The 12,910-nt window shown below is 33.8% G+C and overlaps 1 protein-coding gene across 1 annotated transcript; it reads left to right on the top strand.

Annotated features, from left to right (window-relative positions):
- Positions 1-1,602: 1,602 nt before the first annotated feature.
- On the top strand, positions 1,603-12,268 carry LOC127155782 (protein adenylyltransferase SelO). The gene is made up of 19 exons (XM_051098249.1): positions 1,603-1,837; positions 1,917-2,035; positions 2,370-2,498; positions 2,588-2,652; positions 4,981-5,037; positions 5,153-5,251; positions 5,483-5,550; positions 5,654-5,741; positions 6,108-6,177; positions 6,294-6,366; positions 6,456-6,539; positions 6,799-6,928; positions 7,006-7,050; positions 7,123-7,204; positions 7,316-7,408; positions 7,498-7,577; positions 7,658-7,701; positions 8,480-8,559; positions 8,742-12,268. Exons 1-19 carry the CDS (start codon positions 1,654-1,656, stop codon positions 8,862-8,864), a joined length of 1,713 nt encoding a protein of 570 aa, XP_050954206.1. The 5' UTR covers positions 1,603-1,653; the 3' UTR covers positions 8,865-12,268.
- The last annotated feature ends 642 nt before the right edge of the window (positions 12,269-12,910 follow it).

The raw sequence follows: 12,910 nt of genomic DNA, 5'->3' as shown, positions 1-12,910 counted from the left end.
TATTATTATTATTATTATTATCTATTTTAATTATTTCAATTTTAATTATAAATAGTTACATGGTAAAAATATTATAAAATATAAAGTTAAAAAACTACAAACATATACATAAATTATTATAGCAATAATAAAAAAGTTAAGATTTTTAGTTATTACATAAAGTTACATGTTTATTGTTATTGTTATTATTGTTATTATTGTTATTATTATTATTATTATTATTATTATCTATTTTAATTATTCCCATTTTAATTATAAATAGTTACATGGTAAAAATATTATAAAATATAAAGTTAATAAAATAAATAGATACAAACATATATACATACATAATTATAGCAATAATAAAAAAGTTAAGATTTTTTGTTATGACATAAATAGTTACATGTTTCTTCTTATTATTATTATTATTATTATTATCTATTTTAATTATTTCAGTTTTAATTATAAATAGTTACATGGTAAAAATATAATAAAATATAAAGTTAATAAAATAAATAAATACAAACATATGTATGTAAATAATTACAGAAATAATAAAACGTATATAAAATAGTTGCATGTTTATCATCATTATTATTATTATTATTATTATTATTATCTATTTTAATTATTTCAATTTTAATTATAAATAGTTACATGGTAAAAATATAAAATATAAAGTTAAAAAAAACTACAAACATATACACACAAATAATTATAGCAATAATAAAAAAGTTAAGATTTTTAGTTATTACATAAAGTTACATGTTTATTGTTATTGTTATTATTATTATTATCTATTTTAATTATTTCAATTTTAATTATAAATAGTTACATGGTAAAAATATTATAAAATATAAAGTTAATAAAAGAAATAAATACAAACATATATACATATATAATTATAGCAATAATAAAAAAGTTAAGATTTTTAGTTATTACATAAATAGTTACATGTTTCTTGTTATTATTATTATTATTATTATCTATTTTATTTATTTCAATTTTAATTATAAATAAAATAGTATATTTGTATATAAAATAGTTGCATGTTTATTATTATTATTGTCTTTTTTTATTTTAATTATAAGTAATTATACAATTAATTTAAAAAGTAACTAAATACAAACGTAAATAGTTATAGCATTATAGCAATAATTATAGCATATCAATTATTTCAGTTTTAGTTATAAATTTTACATATGCTAAAAATATTCTAAAAAAAGTAATAAAATAAATAAATACAAGCATATTTACGTAAATAATTATAACAATAACAAAAAGTTTATCATATAAAATAGTTACATGTTTATTATTATTATTATTATTAATGATCATTATTATTATCATTATATTTTTTTCTTTTTTTTTATCATTTAGTGATACAGTTCTTAGAGCTAGCATTTGTGCGTCAGATTCTGAATCCATATGATTAATAGATTTATTCGGTTGTATTTTGTAGCGTTTATACCAATAAAATAAAAAATGTCCTGAGATTTACATGCACTACATGGAGGAGTCTGCTTGTTTGAGCCGCCGAGCGCCCCCTGGTTGAAGATGGAAGAATTGTTTGTGTTACACAGGAAATACTACTAATGTTCTTCTCCTTTAGTTCCGTGATGTGATGAAGTAGCTTACGGATGCAAGTAAATTCAGCGTGAGATTGATGTGATGACAAAACATGGTTTCACATTATTTGTATTATTCTCAGCCGTCGCCAGCACTACATGTAGGGACGAACAAGATTTCTGTGAGAGTAAAAGTTGTAATGAACGAGAGTTTGAGCAGAATCACTTTTATACCAATGTAAAAACATATGGAGAAATACCACTGACATTATCACATAAACTTATAGGTAAGCTATACACAATGAGTGTCAACATGCTGTTTGTACACCGTGACTGTGATTACATCACTTCCTGTGTGTTTTACAGGTGCTCTCCCTCTTGATGAGGTTGATGATAATTTTATTCGTACAGTGAAGGGATGTGTGTTTTCAAAATGTCAGCCCACCCCTCTGAAAGAGCCACTGACACTGGCTGCTGTGTCACAGGTAAATAAACACTTACAGAAAACATGGACTTCAGTGAAAACTGGTTGTTGTAATATTGTTGTAATAACTCTGTTTCTCTAACTGAAAAAAGAGAACAGTACAATGATGTACCATCTAAAATACCAATCAAAATATTGGTTACATCCACCCATTCTTTATTAATGTTCTTGTTTACATTTTAAAATAGTAATAATGTCATCATCATCATTTATTCATGCCCTTGTGAAAAAGAAATATGTGTTTGTTGCAGCATTTGTCAATTATACTTAGCTACATAGTTTTTAGCTAATCAACTCATGGACTACTTGTTTGTGCTGCTTTTTGTGGATTTCAGGATGTGTTGGGGAATATTTTGGATCTGAATGAGTCTGTGATTCAGAATGAAGAATTTGTTCATTGTGTCAGTGGTGGAAAACTGTTTCCTGGCTCTATTCCACTGGCACACAGATACGGGGGCCATCAGGTAAATCTGATGTTTCAAACCTGACGGTGATTGCGTAAGATAACCAAAACAAACATATTAACCATGTGGTTTTATTATTATTTTTGTAGTTTGGTTATTGGGCAGGACAGCTGGGGGATGGAAGAGCACATTTCCTGGGTGAATATACAAACAGGTATTTTACATTTCAAATCAAACATTTTAACCATCTCTGTAATCTCTAAACTTTAAGCATCTTATCCAGTGCTTAAAGGAAGTGTTTACAAAATTTTTTAATGTTCTCATGCTCAGGCCATCCAAGATATTGGTAGTAATTACTACTACAACGACTTTTTTTCAGTAGAACAGTGATTTATAGCCACACCCATTGTCCTCGTTGATTCATAACATTCAAGTCAATAGGTGTCGTCACTCTGAGAGTAAAAAAAGCAGAAATATTGAGGTCTGTACACGCATCCTTCTTTTCTGTTGTAAACAACGACATCAGTTCACACATGACTTTGTTACCACACATCATGCAACAGAAGCCTTGAACTCCAAGGTTGCTTGCCTGACACTATGGTTTACATGTAAATACTGCACAGACCGATTGTTTTGCATCGTAAGGCCCCGATCAGACAGAACACGTTTTTGCAGTGAGAGGCGCCTTTTTGAGTTGTTTTCTTTTGGCAGTGAGCGTTATGCGTGCTGTTTATGCGCCCCGGGCGCCTCGCGTTTTTCCCAGAGCCCACTGAGCGCCTGAAGTTGAAAAAAAAGCAACTCTGAGCAGAAAAGCACCCAACGTCATCACTTTTTTTTTCCATTGTCCAATCGAATCAATGGAGAGGCGGGCCTTTCGTTGTGGTGACGAAAGTTTACCGTTGCTTAGAAAGTCCGGAGACTGCAGTGATGGAGGAGAAACTTTTGGTGTCTATCGCAGGTTACCCGGAGCTGTACTTTTTTAAAGGAGAACTCCACTTCCAGAACAACAACTCACAAATAATTTACTCACCCCCTTGTCATCCAAGATGTTCATGTCTTTCTGTCTTCTGTCGTAAAGAAGTTATGGTTTTTGAGGAAAGCATTTCAGGATTTGTCTTCATATAATGGACTTCAATTGTGCCCCCCGATATTTTACTTCCATAATGTAGTTTAAATGCAGCTTCAAAGGGCTCTAAATGATCCCAGCCGAGGAAGAAGGGTCTTATCTAGCGAAACGATCAGCCATTTTTTTCGGAAAATATATGTGTATTTTTTAAGCAAAAAAGCTTGTGTAGCACAGGTTCTGGGATGCGCGTTCACGTACTATTGAATCATGTCGAAAGGTCACGCCGAACGTAGGCAAAACCACAGACCCAGTGTTTACGAAAGTGAACGCGTAAAGACTGAGAAAGTGCAAGTAAGTCAAACACTGTTTACAAACAAAAAGGTACAACGTGTCGGACAATTCTGAAGTTGTAGGAGAAAATAAGATGGAGTTTTTCGCCATACGCTACCTTTTTTAGCCGGAGTAAACGGAGTGAACGAGTCATTTCGTTAATTTTAGCAGAATCAGCATCACGTGACAGCCCCATAAGATGAACAAACGACTCGAAAAACCCGAAGACTCAAAACAGGTGAACTAATTCCAGTTCAGAACCTAATAAGATGTTGCGTATGCGCGACTGAACGAATCACTTCCCGAGACGACTCGTTCTTCGCGAGTCACATTAAAGATTCGTTCAAGAACAACCCGTGGACACGCATCCCAGAGCCTGTGTTACGCAAGCTTTTGTGCTTAAAAAATATACAAATTTTTATATTTCGGAAAAAATGACTGATCATTTTGCTAAATAAGACCCTTCTTCCTCGGCTGGGATCATTTAGAGCCTTTTGAAGCTGCATTTAAAGTACATTTTTGAAGTTCAAAATTGGGGGCACTATTGAAGTCCATTATATGAAGAAAAATCCTGAAATGCTTTTCTCAAAAACCATAATTTCTTTACAACTGAAGACAGAAAGACATGAACATCTTAGATGACAAGGGGGTGAGTAAATTATTTGTAAATTTTTGTTCTGGAAGTGGGGTTCTCCTTTAAGGGTTTTGCTAATATGACAGTTTACTTAACAGTAAAAACCAAAGATTTTAGAGCGCTCGCACTATAATCCTTTGATTAGACTGACAGGACTGCTGCTTTGATGGTTGTCTAGCAACATAAAAAACCACAATGCACTGCTCTTTTTAAAAAGTCTTCGGTGTGATCGGGCCTAAGACCTCAATATATTGTCAGAAGCCACAAGTATTAATTTTGTGTTTCCTGAAACAGCATTTTACACTTTCAGTGTGATGGAATCCATTGACTTGCATATTATGAATCACCAAGGACCATGTGTTCAGCTAAAAATCATTTTCAGTGTTCTACTGAAGAAAGAAGTTTTGGGTGAACTATTGCTTTCAGCATGCAGCTGAACAATGACATATCTAAATTTAGAAATGTGACAAGCGTTACGAATGAGAGCATTTATTTATTTATTTTTTATCTAGAAAAGGTGAAAGATGGGAACTACAGTTGAAAGGCTCAGGAAAGACACCGTACTCAAGGTGAATTTCATTTTGTGGTTGTACAGTATTTGTTTTATACAGTGTGTCATCTTAAACAATGCATACTTATTTTTCTTTGTTATACTGTAACTTATTCATGATGTTTTGTGTGCAGGTCTGGTGATGGACGGGCTGTGATTCGCTCCTCTGTGAGGGAGTTCCTGTGCAGTGAAGCCATGCACTTTCTGGGGGTTCCCACTAGCAGAGCCCTCAGGTGTATAACATAACCATTATACACTATTTTATATGTGTACCTAAAATGTGTACATATGAGAAGATGCCTTATGCTGATTAGTGAGGTGTGAGAGAATGAATGGACATGCAAAAAAAGAGTAATATATGTATTTAACATGGTCAAATGTTTGATGTTTAGCTTTATTTTAATTTATATATTTTATTATTTTTATTTATTTATTAATTTATTTTTGTCTGTATTGTTTGTCAGTCTGGTTGTGAGTGAGGAGCCTGTATGGAGAGATCAGTTTTATAATGGAAATGTCACAAAAGAAAGAGGTAAAAACTATGATCAGAGATGAAAAAGTACACAAACACATTGTTTAATATTAGTCTATAGCTTTATAAATCATGGCAACTGATTGTTCTCTGTGTTTATCAGGAGCGGTTGTTTTACGCCTGGCCAAGTCCTGGTTTCGTATTGGTTCACTGGAGATTTTAACTAGAACCGGAGAGTTAGATGTCCTGCGGTAAATCAACTTGGTAACACTTTACAAAAAGTTTCATTAGTTAACATTAGTTAACTACATCAGTTAACATGAACTAAGTATGAACAAAATTTCTACAGCTAATGCATTATCAATGCATTACTCACTAATGCATTATTAAAATCACTGTGAGGAGAACTGTGAACTAACATGATTAACAATGTCGTTATTAACTGTCGTTAACAAAGTTTAATAAATAGAGTAATAACTGTTTTGTTCATTGTTCATTCATGTTAGTTAATACATTAACTAATGTTAACAAATGACACCTTACTGTAAAGTGTCAGGAGGATTTTTTATTTTTTTTAGTCCCACTCTCATTTTATGTTTTTCTGTATTTTTTTTTAGGACATTATTGGACTTTATAATTAAAGAGCATTTTAAATCTATTGCGATAAATGATCCTGACAAGTACGTGGTAAGTATCTTAGTCTCTCTTATTTTTAGTTAATACATGTTATATGTTAACTATATGTTAATACAAAGGTATCTTATACTTTCTGACCAGTTTAACTATATTTCACTGGTTTTCAGGGTTTTTTCTCAAGAGTGGTGAATGAAACCGCACATTTAATCGCTCATTGGATGTCTGTTGGATTTGCTCATGGTTAGTTGACTCTTCCTTACTAATTATCACAGTCTGTGATTTTATAGATTTGAATACGCAAAATGATCAACCACATGATCTTCACACAGGAGTCTGCAACACAGATAACTTCAGTCTGCTTTCTATCACTATTGATTATGGCCCATTTGGATTTATGGAAGCATACGACCCAAGTAACTTTATTTTTCCCATACTTCATAATATTAGTGACCATCATCCTTCAATAGTTTAATGTCTGTTGTATAACATAATAGTATAAAACGTGTGAATATATATGTTTAATATATATTTCCTTTAGTATTGATCAGTAGAAATGAATCATTTATTGTTGTAATTTACTTTATTACATTCTTTTAATTGAACATGAAACTGACCTACAAAAAACAAACAAACAAAAAACAACATTGCTACAGCATTGTTTCTTCTGTATAGATTTTGTCCCCAACACATCTGATGATGAGGGCCGGTACAGTATAGGTGCTCAGGCTAATGTAGGCCTGTTCAATCTACAGAAACTTCTAGAAGCTCTGAAAGCACTGCTGACCTCAGACCAGCTGTCTCAGTAACAGCTCTTTTTATTTTATGATTGTATTGATCTGGAATGAAACAGATGATTGATGTGTCATTTGTTCATGACAGGTGTCAGCAAATACTGAGAGAATATTCACAAATCTACCATCAAAGGTGAGCATGCCATTAGCCTGTATAGAACATTGTATTAATTTCTAATCTAATTTTACTATTTTTGTGTTACAGATTCCATGAACTCTTCAAAGCAAAGTTAGGCTTTCTAGGGAATGAAGAAAAGGACTCATATGTGATTGCATTTCTTCTTAAGGTAAAACGTGTGTTTGTGTAATATATATTATTAGAATTAGAATTATATTATTAGAATTCCATGTATAATGTTGTAGAATTAAGGGTCTAAAATATGATGTTTTGATTTAAGCTGATGGAGGACACTGGAGCAGACTTCACCATGACTTTCAGACAGCTGAGTGAAGTCAGTCTGTCCCAGCTTCAGACGGGGTCCATTCCTCTGGTATATTTCCACTACATTCACACTTATAGCAGCTGTAATATCCATAAGCATTATTTCAGTCCATTAACTGTGACTGTCTCTCTTAACAGTCAGTGTGGGCTCTGTCAGACCTCTCATCGCATGAGTATTTCAGAGACTGGGTTCAGCTGTATTTACAGCGTCTGTCAAGGTAGCATCGCTGTAATCTCCACTCACACACTTGAGAGCATTGAAATGAACATCACTTGATGTTTGAATTGTTTCTAACAGGATGAAAAATGACTCTGATGCAGCACGTCAGCACAGAATGCGAGGTATAGTTTGGTATATGTTATATGATGCTGTGTTACATATTATATTTTTATATATGGTTATGTTACAGTATGCCAAATGTTTAGAGTCAGAAAGATTTTTTTAAAAAATGTTATTGATAGAAATCTCATATGCTCACTAAGGCTGCATTTGTTTGATTAAAAATACAGTAAAAACAGCGATATTGTGAAATATTATTACAATTTAACATTTTTGTTTTCTATCTAAATATATTTTAAAATGTAATAATTTCCTGTGAAGACAAAGCTGAATTTTCAGCATCATTACTCCAGTGTTCAATGTCACTTGATTCCTCAAAAATTATTTTGATATGCTAGTTTGCTGCTAAAAAAACGTTTCTTATTATTATCAGTGGTAAAACGTTGTGCTACTTATTGTTTTGGTGGAAAATAAATATTTTTTACCAATTTAATTTTAACTTTTGAATGGTGGTATATGTCGTTATGTGTTATTGTAACACTTCACAATAAGGTGTAATTTTTTTATGTTAGTTAATGCATTAACTAACATGAACGAACCATGAACAATATATTTTTTTAAAGCATTTATTAACCTTTTTAATGTTCATGTTAGTTCACAGTGCATTAACTAATGTTAACAGATACAGCTTTTGATTTTGATAATGTATTAGTAAATGTTAAACTGCATATGCTGCATAAATGTTCATGTTGACTTATATAGTTAACTAACATCAACAAATAAAACTTTATTATAAAGTGTTACCTGTTATTTGTTGACTGCATTGTTTTCATTGTTCAGGAGTCAACCCACGATATGTATTGAGGAACTGGATGGCTGAATCTGCTATCAGAAAAGCTGAAAAAAATGACTTTTCAGAGGTACGACTGTGTGATGAACTTTAACATACTCTGCTATTATGCTGTCATGATCATGCTTATCATACATTTTAGTGTATTGTATTTGCTTTATTATGTTACTTTGAAATGTAGGCTAGACAATTATACATAAAATGTATTATTATTTTTCCTATGTGACAGAATTCCTTATAATGTTTCTCTAGGTGGCACTTTTGCAAAAGACTCTAACAGAGCCATTTGTGGAGCAGGAAGAGGCTGAGAGAGCCGGATACTCTAGTAAACCTCCATCCTGGGCTCAGCAGCTGAGGGTCAGCTGTTCTTCCTAATCTGTTTTCTCAATTTTGTGTTTAAACAACTTGTACATTCATTTTAATCAAAACATTCAATATACAAGCATATTTAATAATAATAATAATAAAAACTTTGCATCATGCATCTCCTGTTTATCCCACTGTGAAATAAAAGAGAACTCAACAATAAGACATGCCAGAATCTGTTGAACAGTTAACTTAGCAAGCCTTTAATTATTGACATTTCATTAGCAATGATGATATAGCATATTTGTAATACATACAGCAATAATCTAATTAGTTACATAAGAATGAAGTGTTTACATACATTGTCTTGTGAAAGTTTGGTAATCCCTTGCAGAATCTGTGAAAATGTGAATTATTTTAACAAAATAAGAGAGATCATACAAAAGGACACACAATGCATTAAGAGCCGGGGGTAAAAACTTTTGAACAGGACGAAGATGTCCAAATTTTTATTATTTTGTTAATTTTTTTTAATTTAATGCTGCCCTTCAGAAGCAACAGAAGACACTTGCATGTTTCCTGGAAGACACATTAGTACAATTTACCTTGATCTTCACATACAAAAAGTTTTCACCCCCAGCTCTTAATGCATCGTGTTTCCTTCTGGAGCATCAGTGAATGTTTGAACCATTTTTAATTGTGTTTGAGTCCCTCAGTTGTCCTCAGTGTGAAAAGATGGATCTCAAATTCATAAAGTCACTGCTGGAAAGGGTTCAAATTTGCAGAAGATGCTGGAAAACTCAAGAATCTGCAGGACCTGGAGGATTTTTCTGAAGAAGAGTGCTCAGTTTAACAATCATCACAAAACAAAAAAAACAGTTGATGGTGGTGGGGGTGGTGGAGCCACTTTTCTGACAGAAACTGGTTTGGTGGCAGCCGGTGCAGGAGCTGGTGGTGGAGGTGATGGTGGTGCTCCACCTGCAGACGCAAAGTTTTGGGGAGCAGAAGGAGGTGGAGGAAGAGAGGCAACGGGGTCTGGAAGTGGTGGGAGGACCCCTTGTCCCCCGTAAGATGGAAAACTAGGTGGTGGTGGAGGCAGGAAGTCTGGGGGCATGTTGGCATCTTCTGGAGGAGGTGGTGGAGGAGGCACGTCATCCATGGGTGGAGGTGGGAAGGAGGATTGTGGTAACTGAGGTGGAGAAGGAAGTTGTTCACTTTGGCTGTGCTGGGAGGAGCAGAATGCAAGATTTCCATTGAAGGCGGAGGTGGAGGAAAAGATGTTTGCTTGCTAGGACCCTTCAAAAACAAACCACAAATAACATTCAGATGAACCCCAAATAAATCATGACATTATAAGATAATTCGAGCAGCTCTCAAGGAATCATTTATAGCCTTGTGAAAAAGTAGTGTGCTTATTTGTATTGTATGTGCACTTGTAGTGTACTTCAGATCTTAAAAAGTGTACTTCAAATCTATTCATATTTATCTGTACTTGCAGAAAATATAATATTAATGAAATAAAAGGTCACTTAAGAGTACTTAATTACTTTACACTGTAAAATGTAAAGTTTCATTTTAAAGTACATTTTAATTTTTTTAAATCCTTTAAAGTGCTTAAAAGAAGTACGCTTACTCTATTGAGTTAACTAACATACTACAGCACATATGAAGTTCTTGATTAAAATTGAATTGAAATTTAATTAGTCAATATTACATTTAATGTTAAAAGTGTTCTGGTTGGTTTTCATGAGTTGCTCTGTGGTTTCAATGTTGTTTTGTATGTTTGCTAGAACATTTGTAGGTGGTTGCTTTTTGCATGTTGTTTTGTGGTAGCTGGGGCGTTCCTGGTGGTTGTTACGCAGTTTCTATAGTGTACTGGATTGTTACAAGTGTGTTGCAAGATCATTGATGGGTCTTGGTGGCTGCAGTAGTGATCTTGTTGGTTAACGTGTTGCTATATGGTTGCCATGTCATGCGAGGTGAAGAAAACGTATTTGAAAAATTGTTTAGCAAATACCACATCTTTCCTCAACACACCATGTAATTTGTGGTATCATTCATGTCCATTGCAGAACAATGTGTTGTTACTTGTTGTTTTACTACTTTTAATCCTTTGACCTCAGTGTATGAACAATGATAATAGTTAGTCTTGCTTTAGAAAATACCACTGATAAAAATAAAGCACAGTATCTTAACCATGCTCTTCATTACTAAGACAGCTGAGACAGCTGATAGCTTGAGAGGTACAAACTTTGTCCTCAAAATCATTGAACAAGTAATATTGAAATATAACTTAATATAGTAATATAGCAAATATATACCTCTAGGTGCGTGGGAGGATGTCGATGCACTGGAGGAGGCCTGGATAGTGCGATTATCCCAGGTTGTAGAGCCTGCAGCCTTCCTCAAAGCAGCTTTGTAGTTGTCATGTAACTGCTTACCATACTATGAAAAAAATCACAAAAAAGCATTAATAAGGTAGAAGAAATTAAAGGTTCGCCCAAAAATAAAAAGACCAGTCATCATTTACTTACCCTCAGATTGTGCCTCTGAAGTAAACTGTGGTCCATTGTCTGAGCGCACCAGAAGCTACTGTTTCTCTCATACAGTCCCAAACCTGGAGAAGTTGTTAGTTCATCTTTATTTTTCTTAAAGTCCTGCTGTTGTCGTCATCCCAGACCCAGCTGTTGGACATCTTCAGTAAGTCTCTGAGTGGTTGCATTTTCTCTGCTAAATGCTGCAGAAATTTAACAAGGTAACTGATCATCCATAAAAAACTTTGAACTTCAGTGACGTTTACTTTCATGGCTTTGACTGCTGCCACCTTTTCTGGATCTGCACTTACCCCTGAATTCTCAATGATTTGTCCTAGAAACTTGATTTTCCTTTTAGAACTTGTTATTGCAGATAAAGAAGAGCTTGTAAGAGCAGTAGGATTTGCCCTCTGAGGGCAGGTTAGCCATCTCTCATGAGCTGAAGAAAGCTAAGTACCCAGATCTTGTTGATGAGGCATCTACTAAAGGATGGCATGTAGCGGTGTTTCCTATTGAAGTCAGCATCTTCAGTTTCCCATCTACATCTGTGTGCTATTTCTCACAGAAGCTTGGGTTGGAACCTAAACAACCGAGGAAGGCTACCAGGAGATAGCAGCGGCAGCAGTGACTAACTCATGGTGGTTATGGTTAATGAGAGATTGCATTTGTCAGTCTTCTGCAGGTGAAGGCTGATCTGGTCTTAACTGCAACACTCAGGTGTAGTGTACAGGTTGAGGGGCGAAACACTCATGACCCTGAGATACCTACTGAAGATGCAGAGGGATTTCCAACAATACGAGCACTCTGACCATGCTGCCACCAACAACTACCATAAACAAGAATATATCACATCTGTACCTGCTCCTGCAGTTCTTGCTTTTGGCAAAGCATTGTTAATCTCACTTAAAAGAGAACCACGCCGGTTTATGTGTAAATGTCAGATAAATGCCCTATCTCTTCAAGTACCAAAAAAATCTAATTTTAGAAAAGACAAAGTTGTACTGCTGCAAGGCCGCGCAAGTCAGTTGTCACAACTAACTATAGCATTGATACCCTATGATTGATATGATTTAATAATTTTTAAATAATATGTTGAGTCTTAATATTAACATTTCTTATTGGCCTATGCTGAAGTTTCGACCTTGTTGTATGACCTAATTGAGGACCGCATTGAGGTTTTCCAAACGCAAACTCAAAATGTTTTCAGATTTTGAATGACTGTAGTCATTAAGTGGTGAAACTTTTTGGTTTGGTTTGTTCTAAAAAGTGTCTAAAAAAGTTCTAAAAAAAATATTATGAGACCCATGCTTATTAAAATCAGGCAAATCTTAAAAATAATACAAACATTATTTAATAGTCACATTTCAAATTGCCTTTGTAGTAATTAGTGTTAAACTGTGTTCTGAGGCATGGGGGGGGGGGGGGATAAAACAAACAAACAAACAAACAAACAAAAAACCCAGTAAAATAATGAGATTTAGGGATAAAATTTAATAGGTCATATAAAACAATAAATAAAAATGGGGGGGAAAAACTTTAAACTTTGTTGCCTTTCAATACATTTGTACATAATAAATTAAT

Source organism: Labeo rohita, chromosome 24, assembly GCF_022985175.1.
Source record: "Labeo rohita strain BAU-BD-2019 chromosome 24, IGBB_LRoh.1.0, whole genome shotgun sequence".
In the NCBI taxonomy this organism is placed as follows: domain Eukaryota; kingdom Metazoa; phylum Chordata; class Actinopteri; order Cypriniformes; family Cyprinidae; genus Labeo; species Labeo rohita.
Note: the sequence above shows the minus strand (reverse complement) of the source record. Positions and strands in the feature narration are given on the sequence as shown.